We start from the raw sequence: 22,334 nt of genomic DNA on the forward strand, positions 1-22,334 counted from the left end.
TGCTGCTATTAAACCTTGACGTGACTATTCACAGTGACCTGAGGATTTTGGGGAATGTAAATGTAGAACTTAACTGGGGAAACGTCAAGGAATAATTACTCGTCTCGTAATTTAAAGCTGTCGTATTATATAATTATCAGGTCAGTAAAGTTGCAGGACGGACAGAAAAACACCACAAAAAAGGCCTCTGAACAAATTCTATCCGAATTCTTCCAAGGCGTGAAACCCCACAAGACAAGACACAGGACATCTTGTGGGACAAAGTGTGTCTCACCAAACTGCGCACTATAATCCAGCTGCGCTTAAAGATGCACTCAAACACGACTCTGTCAACAGAAATATGGACAGACACTCACACACCTCACACACCTGTCCGTGGCAGCTGACGGCGTGCGAGGCCGACACGTCCTGCACTGACAGGCCTTACAAGCTCTCTTGGCAGCTCTACACTGAAAACACCTCTCAAGACGCAGTCACACATACACTCGTATCCACACTCACAAAGCGACTGCGGCACTATTCTATTACTCCCGTTTCACCCAGACGCATCTCTTCCTCTGCTCGGCATCTTCTAAACCCAATTAAACCCGGCCGAACGCGGGGAAAAGCAGCCTCGAAATGGACTGCGGGGAAAATGAAGAGATTCCTCTGTCTGTGAGGATGAAGCAACCGGCTGTAATAGGGTTCTTCTCATGTGGGAAAGGGAGAGGATGATTTACAGACTTCAGGTCAGATCATTCAGCCCCACTGAAAAGAGGAAGGGAATCCATGGCTGTTCGGTTCACAATGCAGGTTAAAACCAACAGGCCGGCCATAGACTGCAGAGGGAAAAGATAAAAGGGAGAGGGAGAAACTCCAGCGGGATGGAGAGAGAGAGGAGGAAGGAAGAAGAGTGGAGGGCTGATGGTGAGGAAGAGCAATGGGGTAAAAGAAATGTTGTGATGAGGTGAGGGGGGTTTCTAAAGATATCCTCCCATCAATGTTTTATGAGTCAGATCACATTTCCTCCAAGCATGGCCGGTAGCTTCAGAAACATATTGCTGACCAGGGTGTGTGTGTGCGTGTGTGTGTGTGTTTGTGTGAGAGAAAAACAGTGTCTGTGTGTTCTCTGTGTGACTAAAATAGAAAGGAAGAGAGGAAGAAAGGAAATGTGTGTTTGAAACGGAGCGTATTAATATGAGACTACACATGAGAAGGTGTGATCTCGAGAGTGTGTGTGTGTGTGTGTGTGTGTGTGTGCGTGTTCCAAGGCCACCTTTTAAGGGAGATAAACCACACCAACAAAACCAGCCACAATCAAGAGTCCTTGTATTGATCCATACAGGAATAACTGTGACTTTCAGTAACTCCAGATTGACCCTTAACACCGGATGCTAAACCACGTCAGCTCAATTAGTATTAATGGTGAATTAACTACAAATCCGCTATTGGTTTACGCTCGCATTCATGAAAATTTAATCAATGGCAATTTTTATAATTAGAATTTGAATAGCTGTCGCCCTTACAGCACTTTGACTGTTCAATTAATTCCTTTGGGCCTCTTATGATGGGTATATCTCATTATTATTTATTAACAAAGTGAGCAATACCTTAATTAAAATAACAGTGACTTATCTGTAATGAAAACACTCTTTAGTTGTAGCACGGGTAGAGCTTGAGGTATCAGAAACAGCTGCTACTTGCTCCTGTAGTTCTTTAGACAGCGTACTAAGACACTGAGGGGACGAAGCCGAGCCTCATGCATTTTTAATGCAACCACCCACAGCCCCCCGAACAGCCTGCATAACCATAACATGCATAACCATACTGTACTGAAAGCATGACGCTTAAGAGCTCAACGAAGACATGTACATTGGGAACATGAAAGGCCTCCAGTGGGTCCTGGTTGGTCTAGAGAGGCTTCCAGGAATGATTTAGGTTAAACTGAGTTGTGAGGAGGTCCAGAAACAGCTGTTAGTCTCCATCTCTGCACCATCGCTCGTGAAACTCTTTTCAAAGTTTTTATAAATTTTGCCTTGGCTCATTTCTTCTGGTACAAAATAAACTCTTTGAAATGACAACGAACATTATGCAGAGCGAGGATCGAACCGGCTACTTTGTGGTTTCAGAACGACCGCTCTCCCCCAGGAGCATACCAGACAATATCTTGCAATAAAAACCTATATGTTGCTGATGTGTGTTCTCTTTCTGGTAAGTAAGTTGGTAAGTGAATTAGGCCGTTTTTTCTTTTTAGGCGGTTCTCATTTTGGCTAGACTCTCTGTTTCCTTTCAGCTCCAGCCCCCACACGAAGCACACATCTCACAACTATAAATATATAAAAACACACACACACACACACACACACACTAGGTGCACGCAGGTTGCTTGGGGAAAGGGAGGCTGTTCAAAATGCACAATAAAGAGGAGCCTGTTTTATCTGAGTAAAAACTACACGGCTGTTTTGCCAAAGCCAGGATTTGGATTCCTTTGAGGGGCGGATTGGTAAACACAAAACACACAGACTCACGACAAAATTGTACCCACACACGCACACGCACACGCACACTGACACTATGCTTTCAGACAGGAAGGGAAGATAGATAATAACTTTTGACGTGCCTCTTGGTTGAACTTTTTTGAGGGGCACCGAAAAGTGCACGCACGCACGCACGCACGCACGCACGCACGCACGCACGCACGCACGCACGCACGCACGCACGCACGCACGCACGCACGCACGCACGCACGCACGCACGCACAGCAGTTGTTCCAGTTTGGGAAGGACATCGAAGGACAAGAAGGGGGTGACTTGACGATAGCAGCCTAGAAGGGGTTGTTTCCATGGCAACCTGGCCTCAGTGCGTGCGTGGGCCTCCCTTCCACGTTGTGTGTGTATTTGGGATCCTCGCTCTGATCCTGCTGCTGTTCTCCTGCTAACTCTGGTTTATCTGCCTGCTTATGTAAGTGCAGGACACACTGTCAGTGCCAGCAGACGCCCGACGTCCCCCACAAAGCGCTCCCGGGCCGACAGCGTCCCAGCTCTCCCCTCAGTCTGCACAGCATGGACCCACGGTACACCCTGAAGTGACCTCAAGAGGTCAGCGTACCAGGGATTTTAAGTTACAATCTTCAAATTGACCACTCTTAGAGATACGGGTCCCAAAGATTCCACCCAGCACAATTAATCAATATGACCAACGACAGAATAACTGTTAAAAATACCATTTCAAATTAAACATTGTTCCGCTGCAGAGATCTCCTTGACTACACATCACATACAGATGCAAATTAGCTGTAGCTACAATCTGGTACAGTGCAGCAAATGGTGACATTTATGTTTTAACTGTACATGGTTCCTTTTAAATAAAGATATAATAATAATAATAATATTATACAGACTTGAAAATCATACTGTAATTGCAATATCAGTCAAAATAATCCAATCAGATATTTTTTCTGAATCGTTCCTCCCGAGTTGGTGCCTTTATTTTGAAATGTGTACGGGAAATATTCATGTACAAAGTAAAAAAAATACAACAGGACTCAAGAAATCTCAGAGTCGTTAGTTGGACTCTTATGTCGTGGTTTTTAACTGAACACTTGCGATTTCAATCTTCAAAATAAAAGCCCTGTTGTGACTTTCTGAGGACAGGATCCTTTAATTTGTTAACGTAAGGCTCTGGAAAATCTGCAGTGACTTGCATGACTCCATACCTTAGTACTGTTCTTTAATTGTGATTATTTACATATGATCGCACGCATCCGAGTCCTATTCTGTCTGAAATAAATATAAATAGCATTAATAAGTTTGCCATTATGAAAGGCGAACTCGACGATGCAGTTCGTGTGGACACTACACAATTAAGAGATGCAGCAGATCAGTGATTTCCCATCTATCGAAAAGAGAGATGTGAAAAATTATATAAATAAAAAACAATCTGCTCGGGGAAATCCACAGACGATCTGAGCCTCATTACATCGTATCAGAGAGAGTGACGGGGGGGGAGGGGGGAAACAATATGATGCTCTATGGAAGAGCTGTGATGATTTGACGTGATTTATTGTCTCACCTGCGGCGAGAAAAGTCCATCCATCCTGAGGGATGAACATTGCCCGAGGATGAACAGTCACCACCTCCTCCTCCTTTCCTGTGGGGACCAAACACAACCTCAGCAAACCGTCCCTCACTGCAAAGTGAATGTGAATTAAATCGACCTACCATAAATAAGCATCTCATCAAGTAGCATGTGGACATCTTTCAAAGCGCATTTTAAAAACAAATTTATTGACCAAACCTACAGCACAGCACAGTGATTTAGACAGAGAGAAAGAAACAGACAGTGAGCGGATGGGGACCGCGAGGAGCAATAAAGATCTGACTTAATGAGGAGTTAAGTTATGAAGCCACATTTAGAGGAAAATCATAATCCAATCAGGATCAGTCTATCACTGCATGAGGAGCTGACTTCAGTGCAGGAGAAATGATGGACAACAATGAACCGTTCCATCCCGTCAGCATGATGAAAATACAACACACACACACATGCTGACACTGAAAATGTGGCTTCACACACACACAGACACACATGCACTTAGTGTAATCAGTTGTGATGAGGGCCTCACCTCGCACCTCAAGACACCAAGTGATAACTAATACAGGGAAGAGAGAGAGGAGGAGGGGAATAAGGGAGGAAGAGAGAGAAGATCTGATGACAAGGAGCTTTGGGAATCTGAGGGATTGCATAAAATATAAATATAGTCACTGTGAAGTCACCCATAGGTTTATGACGGGCCGTCGTGATGCTCAAAGTGGGCGGACCCAGCCGCCGCCCTCTTGGCAGTGATGACACAGCCTCTCTCTAAAAAAGAGGCCGGATGACGCAGCGGAGCAGACAGGAAGCAACAAGCGACCAGCCGCAGAACTCATCTGTCACTTTAAGCAGCCGCGACATTAACTTTGAGCCTTAATATAATTTAAACTGGCGAGTTCAATAAACCACATGTACAGTTGTCATAAGTTAGCTATACAGACCAAAACCTTTGACTGCACCAGGCTGTAAACGTGATTATTTGAGCTGTTAAGTTGGGCCTTTCTACATGGTGGCCTATGGAGAATGGACTCAAACTTAAGCTGCCTGTTCAGAAACTGCAGGTTTTGGCATTTAAACATTCGACTAATTTGTCCGCACCGGAGGAGCAGAAGTGCTGATGTTAGCCCCTGTGAATCACTCAAGAGAGAGAAAGAAACACAGAGGAAGCAAGGGACATAAATAGAGCTATAAAGCTGAGTGTGGCGCCACCTGGCTGTGACTGACAGCAGAGTCAATGTGGCGCGGCCGTGCCACAGATGGATGGACTTGATATTTTATTCATCCCCAAAAGGAGAAAATATTGTTTTTTTTGTCCCGTGTATGGGACACACTGCCAGCGAGCTAATCTAGTACGCCTGGAGCAGACAAGAATTAAACGGAGGCTGGTCATGTGTCAAGTGGGGACAGTCACAAACCCATGACATCATCGTTGGATGGACCTAAATCAATCAAGAAGTATATACTGCAACACATCTCTTTCAGATAACATAGAATGTTTGGAGGTGAAATAGGCAATATTGTTCATGTAAATAAATGTACTGTAACCTTTAAGAACTCATGTCTTTGAGACATTTATTCAAATGAAATGCAGATAGCGCCTGAGTCAATGTAGGCGGAGCTCTCAAGCGACTGTCCCACAAAATGAAGACTCAGGCTGTTTTTCTCAAAGTGTCTGTGCGGCAGTTTTTATCAAATGATGAGGTTTTCCGTTTTCCGTCCGTCTGGTAGGAAACCCCGAGGAACACCCAGGACAGGCTGGACGGATTATATCTCCCAGCTGGCCTGGGAACGCCTCGGGATCCCCCCAGAATGAGCTGGTGTGAGGGAAGCTGGGTCGGCCTGCTGCCACCATGACCCGACCCCAGATAAGCGGCTGATAATGGATGGATGGATGGACTGCAACACGGGTCAGACGAAGTAATTCAAACTTTATTCCAAAAGAGGAAGGATGACAAAACGACGAGAACAGAGAAGAAACGATGGGAAAATCATCATATTTAAGAAGAAATAAACTATATCAAAGAAGCCACGTCAGAGATCAGACAAACATAAATATGGAGGATTCCCTTTTATCATCCTCATAAAGCCTCTAGCTCAGTGCTCATCAGTTTGTGTATGCCCTGAGAGATGTCTCCCTCGCCCCCACACACACACACATCACGACATGTATCACTGCCTCATTCTCCACAACGCGTGGGAGGTAGGTGTGTGTGTGTGTGTGTGTGTGTGTGTGTGTGTGTGTGTGTGTGTGCGTGCACTTTACCTTGGACGTACTGCTTCTTGTTGATTTGAAGTGGCTGTCTCGGCAATGCCTGGAAGTTCTAGTTTTGGGAGAAAGCACATTTTGTAAGTAGTCTTAGACGGTTGTACTGTTGTAACAGTGTATTATTACCCTCCTGTGTGGAAGCTTAAATAAACTAATACAGCTCCGTATGCGGTGGAAAGCTACACGCTCCATTGAGGCTGTGGTGAAGAGACAGAAAAGGACAAGGTGATGATGAAGTCACATTCACCTATGCGTTTATATATATTTTATTATAGCCAATAACTCAAAAAACGATTCAAACATTGGATAAAATGTCAGATCTATAACATAGTCGAGGACCGTGTGTATACATTTTAACAAATTATGTTGAATTTACATTTCTTCAAAATTGATTTTGTGCTTGAATGAGCTTAACTGTTTCCGTAAGATCTTCCTCCTTGACCTCATTACACCTCTTGAAATTCCCAAATATATTCGCCCAATGGAAACCCTGTGTAGCATTTACCGTGAATGGCAATGGCTTCTTTGGTTGGAGTGTGTGTGTGTGTGTGTGTGTATAAGGATATTAAAGGTCACTATCAAGGACTTCCAGTACACATTAATGACTGTGTACATGTAAATGCACACAAGTACACACACACAATATTAGTAAACTTTGAGAAGGGGACAAGGCAAAGTAAAGGACATAGGAACACACACACGCACACACACACACACATTTCGCATCATGGTCAGAATTTAAACATTGTTTGAGTTGACCCTACAGTGTGTGTGTGTGTGTGTGTGTGTGTGTGTGTGTGTGATCCAGAGAGAGAAAAACGCTCTCTGCTTTCACCTCTCATTCATTATCCACCAGAGGGAGGGAGGGGAGGATGAAAAGAGTGGACTGCAGTGGCAGGGTGTGAACATCAGGGACCAGACACACACACACACACACACACACACACACACACACACACACACACACACACACACACACACTATTAAGTTACTACAGTACATGAGATGCGCGTTTGGGGCAGAATGAAAGAGAAAATATGTGTGTGTGTTGCCCTGTGATGTGAGAGAGAGCTTTCCCATCATGCACAGTGTTGCAGTGACGACAGCATAAATCAGTACAAACACACACACACACGATACACAGCACAGAGACCTACTTGACAGAATGTCAGCATATTAGCCTAATTCAAACCTCTTTCTTCATCTCACGCACACACACAGGAATACCTCATACACAATAACACACACACACACACACACACACACACACACACACACACACATTGTGCATTCCAGAAGAGACACACACAAAAAAAAAGATTTAACAGACTACTTCAAACACTCATAATTCATAATTCAGACCTTTTCTCCGCAATAAAGATTTGTTGAGAAGACGTAGTAGCAACACACAGAACTTTTTAAGGACCACAGACGACAAATTGAGTTGCCGGGACTCTAATTATTGTTTACAGGTTCTGTTGATCAATGTTATGTATAAGTGAGTGTTGCCCTGTGTTTTTGAAACGCAATCAAAACCTCCAGATGCGTTCAAAGAGAAAGTCAGACGTCGGCATGTGTAAGGAGAGATGGGAAGAAAAAGGCAATCAAAGAGATGAAAAGGCAGGAAAAAAGAAAGAAAGAGAGAGTTCAAGAGATAGAAGAAGAAAGAAAAGAAGAAGAGCCTCAAAGAATGAAATAGCAGCGATGTAGACTACAGTGCGTCATTGCAGCTTGAGAGAGCGTGAAGATGAATGAGAAAATGTAAAACATGATAGTCTGGGTCGGCTTGCTCTGTTCACTGCTGACTGTACAGTTTGAAACACACACACACGCACACAATCTCCAGCACTGGTCAATACACATAAAAACCTCAATGTACACACACACACACACCAATGTCAACAAATATACACAGCACAAACACTAATAATCAATAATGTACCTTTAATTACACACACAGATGTTGAAGTTACATAAGCACATTTAAGTCTGTATTTGCCAATGATGTGAAGTATTAGTGACTACACACTAAATGTTGCTCAATGATCTATTAACACGGCATTTCAAGTGATGGCATCCTCTACCAGACTAAAACATACTTATTTTTATATATAACTAAATGTTAGTTTGCATGTCAGCTACTAAATTAAAAAATAACATCAGCTGTGAGCTTGCAAAAGTAATGTCCTGTGATTGTAAACAATGTGGTACCTTTAAACACAGACGACAAGAGAGCACTCCCACTGTGTGTGTGTGTGTGTGTGTGTGGCAAATCAAAATGCAGACACACAAACGGGCCCAAACAGATACACGTGAGCACTGGCACAGTTACGGGCTCCGTTAAATGGCGGCTGATGTTTTTGTTCATCCCCTAATTACATCAACATGTATGAATTATAGAGACCCAAATGCTTGTATTGCCCTCTGTACACACACACACACCATGAATATTCCGAGGCTGTCAGACACAAAACACACACAGACACACACACACAATACTTGAAAATATGCCTGAGCCATCGACATCCAAGCACACATGCTTGTGTTTTCCTCTCCGGGGCTCGTTGACTCTGAGTCACTTATTCATGCAGACGTGCTTGTTTTCCGTGCCGTCTTTCCACGACTGATTATTCCACGTAACGACCTGGTGTTTGTATTCTTTAACGCCTAATAATCTGTGTCTTAATATGGGCTCACAATGGCCTGATGATGAACCTGCAGTGGGTCTGCACGGACCCCCACAAGAGGCCTGGCAATGATGCTTGTTGCCAACCCCCCCCACCCCCCGTGAGCACATGACCTATGGATCTTTGAGACGACTCGTTGATGAGGGCTTCGTTAAAGGCTGCTTCATTTGCAGGTTAAGATGCAGGTCACTAAACTCTCAGTCAAAGTATCCATTAAAGAGCAGGTTATTTTCCTCCCCTGTGAGCTTAAATGAGTCATAATGAACGGCTGCTGCTGGCCGAGCAGCGTTAATTACGGTTTACTCAACATGCATTTGCAAAGTATATCTACCGGGCTGATTCTGTTGATTTTATTCCCTTTCCTCCAAAGAGTTAAATCTGCTCTTTCGTGTGGCTATTAGCAATCAATCAATCAGGCTTTAGGATTCTGAATGTCCAGACGTCCTGAGTTAGTTCAGCTCTCCCATCTGTTTACCTCTGGCCAGCAGAGTGGCACCCGTCAGGTCCCTGACTGAATAATAGATGTAAGCAGCAAGTATATGTCGGTATTATCCTGACAGGGCATTATAACTCTGCCAATTATATTGTTTCACACGGCTACATTAGTGCATCTGGCTCTGATTACACACATATTGGAGGTGCAAATTGAATGAAAGGCACGCTGCAGAATTCCAAGCGCCGTCATAAACTTTAAATGCGGCCCGCCGAGAGACGAGCGCTGCCTCGTGAAACGGGGGTCGACCGAATCGCTGTGCCGGTGCCGGGTAATGTAATCACACTGCACCAATTTAATGACTCGTCTTGAGACACACACGCACACGTACGAACACACACGTGCAGGTCTGTGTGTGCACACTGCCGACGCAACAAACACTGTGAAATGATCTCAATTCATTCTGCGACTACTAACAAACACACGTTAATCTGTTCAGCATGGAGAGAGAGAGAGAGAGAGAGAGAGAGAAACAGGCACATGGCTACAAAGCCTGTGAAGCAGCTGTTTACCCACATTATTATGTTTATAAACCCAGGTTACCGTCCAGATGTATTGGAATACACTTAACTATCACTTTTATGAAATACATTTGTGCACTTAAATCTATTTACTTACACAGGTATGTGCGGGTGTGTGTGTCAGCACAGAGAATGACACACACTTTACTGAAGTGCTTAGATCAGCCTTGGGAAGACTTCCTGCTGAACATTGAATGACTAAATGCAGCGCCGTCTTAAACGACGAGCCCTGAATGAAGCGTAGTTGGCAGTTTGGGAACAGACACAGCTGCGCAATCAGAATACGAAAACATACAACCTGACATCAATAATGCAATAAAGTCCTGTTTAAATATATTGCTTTATCAGCAATATTTCCTACACCACATTAGAAAAATGTGATCAGTCTAGAGTAAAAATTGTGCCATATGATTTTAACCCACCGTGTAAACCATGATAAAATGGATTAATGTGCAATTTATGAGGAAAATCCTTCAATTGTTGGAGGAAGTACACAAAAAAAGAAAAGAAATGGAGACAAAAAGATAAAGAAAATCACCATTTAGAGTCAAACCCACTTAACTTCAGTCTATGACACCACAAAAGGAGTCAAATTACATTTGTGGTTTGCATGAATGTGTAAATCTGTGAGCACCACAAAGAACTCGAGAGCTGACGATATACAAACAGTCAGGAGGGACAAGAGGAAGTTCAATATTGTTTTAGTCCTCTTTGGTTGCACTGCGACACTATTAAGGGTGTAAATATGAGGGTTTGTGTCTGTGAGGGAAAGAGAAAAAGAACAGAACTAAAGCATCATGTAGAGAAGGGAAGAAAACAGAGAAACCGGAGAGAGAAGATGCTGTAGCTGGACAGGAGGAAGCTGATATTCTCTGCTTCTTGCAGGTAAACACAGACTTTCCTCCGCAGCTTGAAACTCAGCCCCAGTTTACGGCTGCTTTCATCCAGGCACCTCTTCGTTGCTGCAGTCTGGCTTCACCTCAATTGAACCCACATCGGATGAAAGCTAAAACCCTCTGCAGCACTCCTCATTTGAATATGTGTGTGTGTGTGCAGAGTGGTGAGTGGCATTACACTCCACATTATGATGCGAATAATTATTTATTTATTATTTTTAACCATTCTCTACATAATTGGAGTCAAACTGCTTGGATCCATTACTTTTAGCAAATAACCAAATTGATCTCAAATATGACTTACAATCATATTACTATCATTTTACATCTTGTTTGCATTGGTTTCACGCTTCCAAAGAACACACATTATTTAATGTTGCACTATTGATGGATCAATTCAATGTATTAAACTGTGCAATATACAGTAGTCTAATGCCACCAAATAAACTCCCGTTTCCAGGACAGTTGAAAAGCTTGATTGCGTTTCAACTGCTAAACTTTGTCTTCACCCGCTGCCATTTTCTCTCGAGTGCACAGTCGGTGTTGCGTATGTGCAACTCAACTGAGAGGAGAAAGAAGCAAAGATGGCCGACACTAAGTATTTCACCATCCGCTCCGGGAAAAATAAATGTGCTTAATCGTTTTTTTCGGATACTTTCCCAAACGGGCGAGAGACTTTGGGCATTTTACTGGCCCCGGGAGACGGGTTCATGTTTATTGTTGAGCACTGCCTAAAGCCAAAGATATTACAATGGAAAAAAAGAAAAGAAAAGAAAAGCAGCAAGACCTCACATTTGAGACCACAGTTCGGGAAGTTTGTTGTTGTTTCTCGGCCGCTAAAGGTAATGTGTAAGTGAAACAATCCAACACCACATAACTAATGTTTTTACTTGAGAGAAGCACATGGCAGACTCCGACAGTGGAGAAGCAGCACATGTGAACAGCTGGTGACATTTAAAGGGCATCAAGCAGTGATGTAATTCCATCTCCTATCACAGGAAAATATATTGAACCACATCACTTGGTACATTCAAGTATTAGGTTACATCAAAGACCAAACTGGCACACACACCTACACACACATCATGCAGCAGCAGGACAGCCAGAGCCCGCAGAGGAGCTCACACCGGCCGCAAAGTGAGATCAGAAAAGTTCAATGTCTCCATGGTTACGTGTGTGTGTGTGTGTGTGTGTCAGAGCAGTGCTCAGTGACTGAACCACTGGACCCTGACAGCTAGGTAATGTCTAAATGAGCTATCGATCGCCCCACACTGAGGCGAGGGAGCAAGCAAGAGAGATTATCATTCTGTCTCGGTTTAATACTGCATGTACTTCTACAAATAGCCTTGTACTTTTGATGATGAATTTACTTAAATTATTTGTTAATCTTGCGAAGAACTAATTCTCACTTTAAATGTGAAAAAAAGTCAATCCCACAATGCCTCTGTCATGACGGACTGTTGGACATTTTCTTATGGTCTAAACGTCGTTGAAAAAGCTTTCTTAAACATTTAAAGATACAACTTTCTGTCATACACTCTCAAAACCACATATATACCCCCGAACTCTCTTTATTCACTCTCTCTCTTTCTCTCTCCCTTTAACCCTCATCACCCCAATCGTCCTTTGAGGAAGAAAGGACCAACCAAAATATCCACATTCTCAACATCTACAGTATTTTCTGTGTTTTGTAATAACTATGCGTCACCACGGATACTCTTTGACAAGTGAGATATGGAGAGAAAAAATGGAGATAAGAATGCCAAGAAACAAAGATTATTAAAAAAGAAAGTGGAGAAAAGATATTTAGATTTTTGAAGGTTCTAAAAAGAACCTGCTGTTTTCATACCCAGTGCTTAAAACCCAAAACAGGACAGCCTGCTTCTGTTTTGTTATGATTTTACACACCAGCAAACTGTGGTATTCTCCTTTTAGATGTTACCTATAATAGGACATTCACTTGTTGTTAGTTGGAGGTACCCTACGTGCCAGTATCTTTTGGTTTGTAGGTTTTGCAGACATGCAGTTCAGCACCAGGGATAGCTCCCCAGAGTGAACAGCGTTGTCCTGGTGACAAAACCTAACCGTGGTAACTAGTTTCGAGATCAAATGAAGAAAGAAAAATGAACGAAGACAGAGGGAGGTGTGCCAGGTTGTACTTACTGGGTGCTTGGCTGAGATTCTCCCCGTCACAGCACTTGTCTGGTTCCATGTAGAGGAAACAGAATTCTGACGTGATGTCGAGAAAGACAGAGGCCGAAAGGAAGTCAGAGAGAAACCACAATTAAATACTTCCATCACATTAATATACATGTTTCCATGAGTCGACTATGTGATCAGCAATGTTTCTATATAGGTGATTCCTATCCAACTCGGCTTGAAAACAACAGCTGTGATCCTCATTACCGCCGCGTCTCTCTGATTCTGCTTTTGGACCGACAACCATCAACAACGCCGTTCGACAGCTTGATGCCCAATCAGAACAAGCTGTTTGTAGAATGTGGTTCCGCTCGAGTTGGTGCAATAAGCACACACACACTGTTGCTGCAAAGTCAGTACAGCAGTGGCAAGAAACAGGACCGGGCGAGATGTTCCCCTCTTACGTGAGCCTGTGAGTGTTCTCTACTGGTGGAGTAACGCAGTCACACCTTTTGAGGCCGTATGAAGCCGTGTGTTGCATTACCCTCTGCTGTTTTCTATTGTGCTGCTGAATAACAATGACTGACATTCCCACCGGCAGGAGCAACTCAAAGAAGCATTAGAAAGGTCTAGAAAAATCCATATTTCAAAGTCAGCAAAAAAAGAGAGTTTACACACCTGTAAAAGATCTCGTTTGTTCAATTTGTGAGGATAAGTTTACATTTGACAGTTTCACTTTATAACTTGCTGTCGGCTCACCTTGCTCGCCATGCATGAGAGAATCCCATCGACAAAAGTGGACTTGATTTTGTGGACCTGTGGGTCACAATGCAGACGGTTGTTACAGGAAAACCAGGGGTGATGAAGCTGCCCTGCGACTTCATGCTTTAGCCACGTACTTTAGCTGAGCTACACACTGTTCCTCTTCAACAGATTGTATATAACACGACTATCCAACTCTAACCGTAACATTGCATTTGGCTTCAGGCATTAATAGGTTTAAGCAAACATTTTGTTAAACAATGATTTTCACCAGCAGCTGAGAACACGCCTGACCTGTCTGTACTCTAGAATGATCTTTGGCAGCGGGTGCAGGTCCTGAAGCTGCAACAACTGCAACAAAACCACACAAAGAGATAGATGAACTGTTTGTCAAATACTAAGAATCAATGATAATCCATTATATGAATTGGATGTGCACGTTTGTGTATTTATTATTTAAGAAGGAGCTGTTTTCTTTGGGATTAAAGGATTGAATCAACACATGTGTGTGTCTTTGTGTGTGCCGTACTGCAGCTTCTGATGTTGACTGCTGTTGTTTATTGACGGTCTTGGGAAGTTTCTTGTTCTCGCAGCGCTCATGGAGGCACAGCTTCTCAAACAGGACCTTCAAACATTGTAAAACCACAATATCCACAAATCCATAACATTTAAACCCACACACAACACAGAGAAGAACACATAGAAACGTGTGCATCCATACACACACACACACACACACACAAGCACATTATAGAAAGATGAAACGCAGACACATACATGCACACACACGTAGAGGAACCCATAAAATGTACACACTGTTCGTAGTTGAGTGCTGCTGGTGACCAAGAAGATTTGTCCTGCTGCTCGGTGGGCTTCCTGCTCCAACTGCTTCATCTTGGTCTGACAGAGAAGATCAAGGTTTATAAATACATATTTTTAAAGGTTTGTTTTAGCCAAAGTACTACAACGTATTTACTATTCAAAGGTCAGACCAGAAACATCCATCAGTTACTGAAACAATGCGTCAGTCGCAGTTGCTCCCAACAAATACAAATTGTAGTTATTAGTTCATTAGTAAGAACTAATCTATGAATAAATAAATATCTGTGTTGTTATGCAATATTATAGGCCGATTACCTTCAAGATTATCAAACTAATTTACCTGGACTATAGAAGTCAAGTTGTCTGGAGTTGAGAACATAGCACAGTCTGTAAAGTCAGTGTACATTTTTTTGACATTTGACATAATAATAGCTTAATTTCATGAATCTCAATCTCTTTTCAAGAGTAAGGTGCATTTAATGCCATTAAGATATCTCACATCTGTGTCAGTCTTTCTCCAGATCGGCCCTTCTGTCACTCAGTGGATGTAAAGCCAATTAAAATATTGGGAGACGGACGTCTATTTATGCCAATATAACGAGATAACTCATCTCTGTGTAGCCTGGTGACTGTTAGCTCGGCAAAAACTTTTCAAGATAAATAAATGATCGAACAATGTTTGCAGGCCTGGGAATGAACCCTGCTGTGAAGAAGCAAAGTTATTTGAGGAGAGACAGAACTAGTTTCTCCAAAAGGCAACGCACTGTGTAATCTGTCAAATGCACACAGCAAGCACATTAAGATCACACACAGACAAACTAAGAAACAGCATTAGCGAAAACACACACACACAATCCTAAGTGCATGTGTCTATACTACAAACATCCCCAGAAACATACACAAACTATCTGGACAGTTAAATGAATTTCTGCTCATACAATATGTATTTGTTTTACACCAGCAGCTCATTACAACTCTGACTGAAGTAAAAAACACTTGCGAACAAGAGAGCGAGGGAAGAGGAACACCGGCAGAGAGAGAGAGAGAGAGAGAGAAGTGAAAGGGAGAGCAAGGGGTGATGAAATGAGAGAGAGAGACCCGCAGACGGAAAGCAACAGAAAGAGGAAAAAGAGTGGAAATGTGGGCGGGACAAAGAAAATTAAAGGGTGCAAAGATAGTTGCTGCTTTGTCTCATGTATGTATCATAACAATGGCTTATATATATATATATATATATATATATATATATATATATATATATATATATATATATATATATATATATATATATATATATATATATATATATATATACAAGGGGCAGGAAGAGCAACAAAGGAGAGGAGGGTGGAAGAGACGCGATGGACATAAAGAGACAGAGAAAAAGAAGCGAAAGAGGAAGAAGTGGAGGAGCTGGCTGACATGTAAAAAAAAGAAGTGTACTTCTCGCTCTCCGCCCAGAGCAGCCTCCAGACTGCCTCATCAATATTGGATGCTCGCCCCTTAGTACTGCGTTTGACACACAAACATAGCGGGTGTGGCAGGAATCTCATATTGTCGGGCAATATTTCGGCGTAATCTGAATTGTGTCTTAATAGCACGGACGGAACGGGGAAGAAGGTTTACGAAGTGAATTTTAATAATACGTGAGCACGGATTTGTGAGACGCAGGTTGACAGACAGGAGGGATCCTCCATTTGGTGTTCAGACAGGTGAACTTGACAGCTCAGATCAAAATAATTCACCAGGACAGAGCGGGGACATGCATGAGTGCACTCGCGGGTAAATATTACAAAAACACAAGCGCACACACAAACACACACACACACGCACACACACACACACATAACTCTGCCGCAGTCTGCAAAAACTTCAGTGCCTCAGTGTGTGTGTGTTGGCAGAGGCAGACAGTGATGCTCCTTCCTGCAGCTAAGCCTCCTGAAGGAAAAAGACTCCCTCCATCCTATTTATAGTAACACGGCAAGAAACCAAAATACTTTCTCTACGCAACAAAAAAAAAACGCAGGAACTTGCAAGAAGTTGGAATTGGGTTTCTGAGTTTATGTTTGTATTCCTGAGCATGCATGTGTTCACAACATCTGTGTGTCTGTGGTCTCCAGGATTGTTTTTTTAATCTGTGTGTAAACAGGACAGGTCCAGGAGGATGTCCACCCCCCCCACATCACTAATCCTACCCACATGAAGAAAAAGAGAAATTATATTTTCCTTTCCATTTCAGGCTCCAGAGGGTTTTCTCTCCTGTTTCTCGTATCCTCCCACTGTTTTGCTCCCATTTGTATTAATACAGCAGCTGTCTGCCGCACTGTGGTTCAGCAGCCTGTCTCATCAGCTAAGAGTGATTCAGTACACATCTGAGCTGCCCCGAAACTCAAGAGTTTTTCTATTGCGTTTGTTTGATGTAAACACAAGGTGTTGCGCAATATAAAGAAGCTTATTTTGTAGTTTTCTGTAACACCTGTATGACTGTTAGCTGAAGATACGGAGACTTTTTAATAATATCACATTCTTATTATCTCCAGATCATATGAACAGTTGGTGCACATAATTCATAATTGTAAAAAAAAAAATTATATTACAACAGATTATTAACAGATTACAGTTGTGAATAGGAGCTAACGCATTGACCCACTTATTTCACCCTGAGCTGCTGCAGTATTTCACTTACAACCAGGCAAGGAAACGTGTAACTTAAGTTACCTAAGATTCAATCTTGGAACCCATCAGCCATCGCTCTGAAGACGGACAAGCTTTAGGTCCAAGGGGTTTTATTTCGGATATCCAGGCCATGACTTCCTTTTCCACGCGCTGCTCATTGTTTACAATCTGATTAGTAACTTCTCCCCCACACGGACTGTTTACCTGCATCCAACCAAAGACTGCTCAAGCGTGATTGGTCAATACAACTCGTCCAAAAAATTAAAACCAGGACGCAGAATCCAAAATCTTTCCTCCCTTTGTTGACAGAATCTACATGTGAATGCAGAATGTGTTGACAGAGATTACCTCAAATGTGCCCGTCTATCTTTTAACACACTGAGCAGATTTTGGAGAGGGAAATAAAAATTCCCCACGAGGCAAACGTCGATAACTCCTGGCTGCGAGAGATAAGCCAAATGAAATGCTCTTTTAATCAACTGCTCTATTTATTAATAACACTTAAAGGGTAAATATAAAATACATTAGCCATAACATTTAATGCACCGCAAAGATTGTTGATGTTGTTCCTTACCCCCAGCAGCTCTGACGTTCTCTTAAGAGCTTCTTTGTCCACGTGGATGCGATGGCTCTCCATGGCTGAAACACCACAACACACGTTTACTGTTCCCCAGGACCTCATATAGTAATTATACTAATACTGTGTTATTATGAATTCAGAAACTTGATTTGAATGGTAATGAGAAAAGAACAGAAAGTTTATTTTGGATATGTCTTCAAGAAAATGCCAGTGCATAAGGCCCGAAAACTTAAAAGTATCACAGTATCCCAAATATGTCTAATAAAAAAATAAAAAAGGTTCCCACCTGCCAGAACAGAGATCATGTTCAGCTCCATGTCGGAGTACAGCTCCCACAGCCCTTGGCTCTAGGCACACACACATAGTCGGTCAGGTAATGTGTTGCGTGTCTACACTGTATGGACAGCTGTGCATGCATACATACAACTAACCTGTAGTTTAAAGCAGAGCTTCATGTTAAGCCAGTAGAGTGAATAGAGACCTGAGATGACCTGAGACACCTGAGAGAGTGACAGACAGACCAAGAGAGCTTGCTTTATAGAGAGCGGATGACGCCATGGATTTACATATTCCTGGAGTTCATGGAAGACGAGGCAGTCCAGGTACCAGGGAATGGGTGCTTACATGAAGTCTAAATGGTCTTCGACAGATTTCTAAATGTAAATTCCAGCCCTGTCCTTAGATAGTGGTTGTTACTGCCACAACTAACCTTCTTGGTTCCCAGGGTGGGCGTTGCACGGGGCCTTTTGCCGTGTTTGTTGAGAAGCTCCGGGTAGCAGGAGGAGGGATTTGCAGGATCCAGTAGCCACGCTGACACCTGCGGGTCATGGATATGACAGCCTGCCACTGGAGGAGAGAGGACAGCTCGTTATGATAGTGAGCAGTATTCAATATGCTGCACTGTGTACTGATGAGAGGAACCACCGTTTTTGGAGGTTACAGCACATCTGGAGAAACATAGAAATGTGCCCCGTTTGTGTTTTTGCTGCTGTGTGATGCAGGAGATGTTTGGAGAAGTGTCTTCTTTCTTCTGTGAAATCATTGTAATCAACACTGTTCGTGAAGGAAGAAACTACCACCTTTCCACTGTATTGTGTTTTTCTTTTGTTTATACACATTCATTGTTTGCGCCTTGGATGTTTTGCCTGATGCTGTTGAAAACACTCGATGGAATAAAGAAATACTGAGAAGAAAATACACACTTTCAACAGCCGGACTTGAAACATGACGATGATGATGAAAGCAGCGTTTTGATGTCGGAGTAAACTATTGGAACTAAGACGCGTTTCTAAGTTTGTCATTTGTGTGTGTGCTCTACCTTGTTTCCAGCTGAGCTCTGGTCTGTAAAAGTGCAGAGCCGTACAAAGTAATTCTTTGGCTTTGTAGCACACCACCAGTTGAGAGCTTGATAGCACCTGAAGCAGCATATCTCTACGAAACACAGACACAGTTATGTACTCCTGTCTTTAAACTAAATCAGTATGAAAACATAAGCTTTTTTATTTTTATGGAAGCAAATGTATAAGTGGACATACTGTACACCCATTCATCCATTGGCAGCAGTGTGTGGATGAGGAAATGACATAGTGTGAAGAGCACTTTGAGTGGTTGGAGGACTGGAAATGTGCTATACAATAGTACAAATCTATATTCACACACACACGCACCTGGTAAAGAGCTCCTGGCTCTGGTGTGTGTGTTGCTGGGCCCACGCCGGTGTGTGTTCTAGTTTTAAGTAGACCAGACTGTCGTTTGGCTCTAGCGAGTCCTCTGGTGTGCTGCAGTCGAGATTGTCCTTCATCAGTACGAGGAGGCCACACACTTCTGGAGTGAGCTTCTTTAGAAGGGACATTGACATGAGAAAACAGTTAATAAAGCAGTGATAGTTCCGATACAGATGGGGATTATTTAAGTGTAATTTAGCCAATCACTTGACGCTCCGCTCACCTGCTCCGGGTCCAACTGAGTTGTTCCATCGCGGTACACCAAGGTGAGCACCAGCGCCTTGGTCTCCAACGCCCTCTCGAGCATTTGCATTTTCTCGTCTGCGTTCATCTTCCAAGAATCCTTCACTCTGGGGTCAGATGTCAGGGTAGCAGTCAGACAGCCGGCTTTAGATTGGTTCTGGAGCTTGTTGCCGTCAGCCGCTTCATGAAATAGCGTTGGCCCATTTATGTCCTGGTCAGGCCCACGTTTGGCCCGCTTGTGCTTACGTGGTTTGCCAGTGACAGCAGATGAGGGCTGTTTGGAAGCGTTCTCAGCTGATTCCCCGCACCTTTCTTCCACCTTTCTCTGCCAGATTTGTTGCTTGGGGGCATATGAGTCTTCATGCATCCCAGACATTATTCCTGTTTCATGTGAAGGACTGACTTTAGTCTGTGGCTCTGGCGGTTCAGCTGGGGGTTCAGGGATACAGGTCTCATCTACTCCTCCTTCCCTTGCCTTTTCTTGAGAAGAATGAGGTGCTTCCCATTTTGGATGACGCCTGGTTAGATAGATTTTAGCAGGAGGGTCAGCACATTGACGCTGAAGTACTTTGTGCTTTCTCTTTAAGGGAAAGGAGGGGATCAGAGGAGGATGACGTGAATGAGTTTGGGAAGTAAGTAACGGTCTGTTTCCCATTTCTTTGCTTGCTTTTGTGACAGTTGAGGCCAAATCTTGTACTGAGGAGGAGTTTCCTCCAGCAGCAGAAGTGGTTGCTAGGCTGAAGTTTCTTCCTCCGACATTTCCATGAGTGTCCTGCGTCTTTGTTAAAGAGAAAATCAATACATGAGAGCAAATCAGTTTAGAAAAGCACAATTCAGTCAAAAGGTTCTGGTTGCATGTCTTATCTAATTATTCTCCATTCATGTTTAGATGATACACAATGTGTGTGAGAGAGAGTGAAAAGCTGGGAAAGTAAACTAGTTAGCAAGACAAAGGAGGCCGAAAGGAAGAAGGAAAAAGAAAAGGAAAGAGAGGACCGCTGCTCTCATTCAGCAGTCGGCGCCGTGACCCAGACAAAAACACAGACAGGCAAGACACCGATTGTCTGCCTGAACTAGTGCGACGCTCGTGCTTCTTCACATTTATTTATTTTTCATGAAGAAAAAAAGCCCCAGCGCGTTTCGGCTGGATGACGATGCATATTTGTGTGAGACGTATATATGAATACAGAAAGTATGTGTTCTTCAGTGCATACGTATGTAATGTAATAAATATAATGTCCCACACTGTATGTTGAACAAATGTGAGACTAAAATAAATAATAGATATGGTTTGATTTCAAATAAAAGCATGAAAATTACCAAATTACCAAAATACAAGAGACTGACACCAAACAGATATGTTATGATCCCCTAGAGGTCAACGCAGAGGTGAAAGGATGAGAATCAAGGTCGACAAGTTTGAGTCCTGCCTCCCAAAAGTATACCCTCACCTCCCTGTAACCTTCCCAGCATCTTAAAAACATCTCCATTATTCATACCTGTAACTCCCATCTTTATTTATGCAGCGGCGCCGAGCGTGTGCACGAGCACTTACATTCTTCGAAATCTAGAGTTGTGAAGTTGGGTATTCTGAGGAATTTCACAGACTGTGTGTGAGTGTATGGATGCACACACACTTCTGTATGTCAGCAGTATGGAGGAGTTCCTCTGATTCAGCTCCCTGAGGAGAGTCTTCCTCATTTGCCTGTAAACACAACCCGTTTTCCTGCTGACAAAGTCACAACCCCCCCCGGGGTGCTGTGCTACAGGATATAGATAGAAAACCGAGGTCGGCCATGGCTCGTAGCCCAGTACTAGGATCGGGAGGGAGGGAGCGAGAGAGGGAGAGAGAGAAGGAGAGAGAGAGAGAGAGAATGGATTGGTGTTTGCTGCTGATTGTAGCAATAAAGTGAAGCCCTCTTTCGCTCCCTCTTCTTCTCAATCTCTCAGCCTCTGCCACTTTTCTCCCCCTTAGTTCTCTCACTGCATCGTTTCTCTGTCAGTCTCCCACACCGTCCTGCTCTCCACATCCCTTTATAGTCCTCTGTCGTTGCATCGGGGAAATAGAAGCCTAATCCCTTTAAAAGCAGCTATTTAAATGTCAGGACTTGTTGGTGTGTTGCTGCTATGTACACACCGTTGCCTCGGCATACAGGGATTACAGAGTGGGAAACAGATCTTCGGAATTGAAAGAAACTTAACTTTTCCCAATTAAAGTGCCTCATATTGCTGCCTTTATGTATCTGAGGCATCTCTGCTTTATGTAAAGTGTTAAAGTACAGCTGCCGTGTAATGCTGTATTAGTATTATTACACACTTAAAGACTCACTTGTTTGCTCTTGTTGTGCTGGTGGTTTCCAGGGAGACAGGGAGCTCTGAACCCTGACCTTTTTGGCCTGCACTCCTGGGACAACGTTGGCATGGAACAACTTCCTCTACCTGAGTCCTCTAGGG

General features: G+C 43.2%; 1 protein-coding gene across 1 annotated transcript in view; it reads right to left on the reverse strand.

Annotated features, from left to right (window-relative positions):
* The window catches only part of poln (polymerase (DNA directed) nu), a 32,248-nt gene extending 11,992 nt beyond the window's left edge, over positions 1–20,256 (reverse strand). Inside the window, exons 1-14 of the mRNA XM_034557761.1 lie at positions 19,861–20,256; positions 19,581–19,750; positions 19,232–19,344; positions 18,619–18,759; positions 18,345–18,442; positions 18,200–18,260; positions 17,908–17,972; positions 14,652–14,735; positions 14,365–14,460; positions 14,130–14,186; positions 13,833–13,889; positions 13,098–13,163; positions 6,335–6,392; positions 4,051–4,128 (exon numbers count right to left, since the gene is read on the reverse strand). Of these exons, the coding sequence (XP_034413652.1) occupies positions 4,051–4,128; positions 6,335–6,392; positions 13,098–13,163; positions 13,833–13,889; positions 14,130–14,186; positions 14,365–14,460; positions 14,652–14,735; positions 17,908–17,972; positions 18,200–18,260; positions 18,345–18,442; positions 18,619–18,759; positions 19,232–19,344; positions 19,581–19,750; positions 19,861–20,256 (1,540 nt within the window). The remainder of the gene's footprint in view (positions 1–4,050; positions 4,129–6,334; positions 6,393–13,097; positions 13,164–13,832; positions 13,890–14,129; positions 14,187–14,364; positions 14,461–14,651; positions 14,736–17,907; positions 17,973–18,199; positions 18,261–18,344; positions 18,443–18,618; positions 18,760–19,231; positions 19,345–19,580; positions 19,751–19,860) is intronic.
* Positions 20,257–22,334: the final 2,078 nt, after the last annotated feature.

The sequence above is a fragment of the Cyclopterus lumpus genome, chromosome 18 (genome assembly GCF_009769545.1).
Source record: "Cyclopterus lumpus isolate fCycLum1 chromosome 18, fCycLum1.pri, whole genome shotgun sequence".
In the NCBI taxonomy this organism is placed as follows: Eukaryota; Metazoa; Chordata; class Actinopteri; order Perciformes; family Cyclopteridae; genus Cyclopterus; species Cyclopterus lumpus.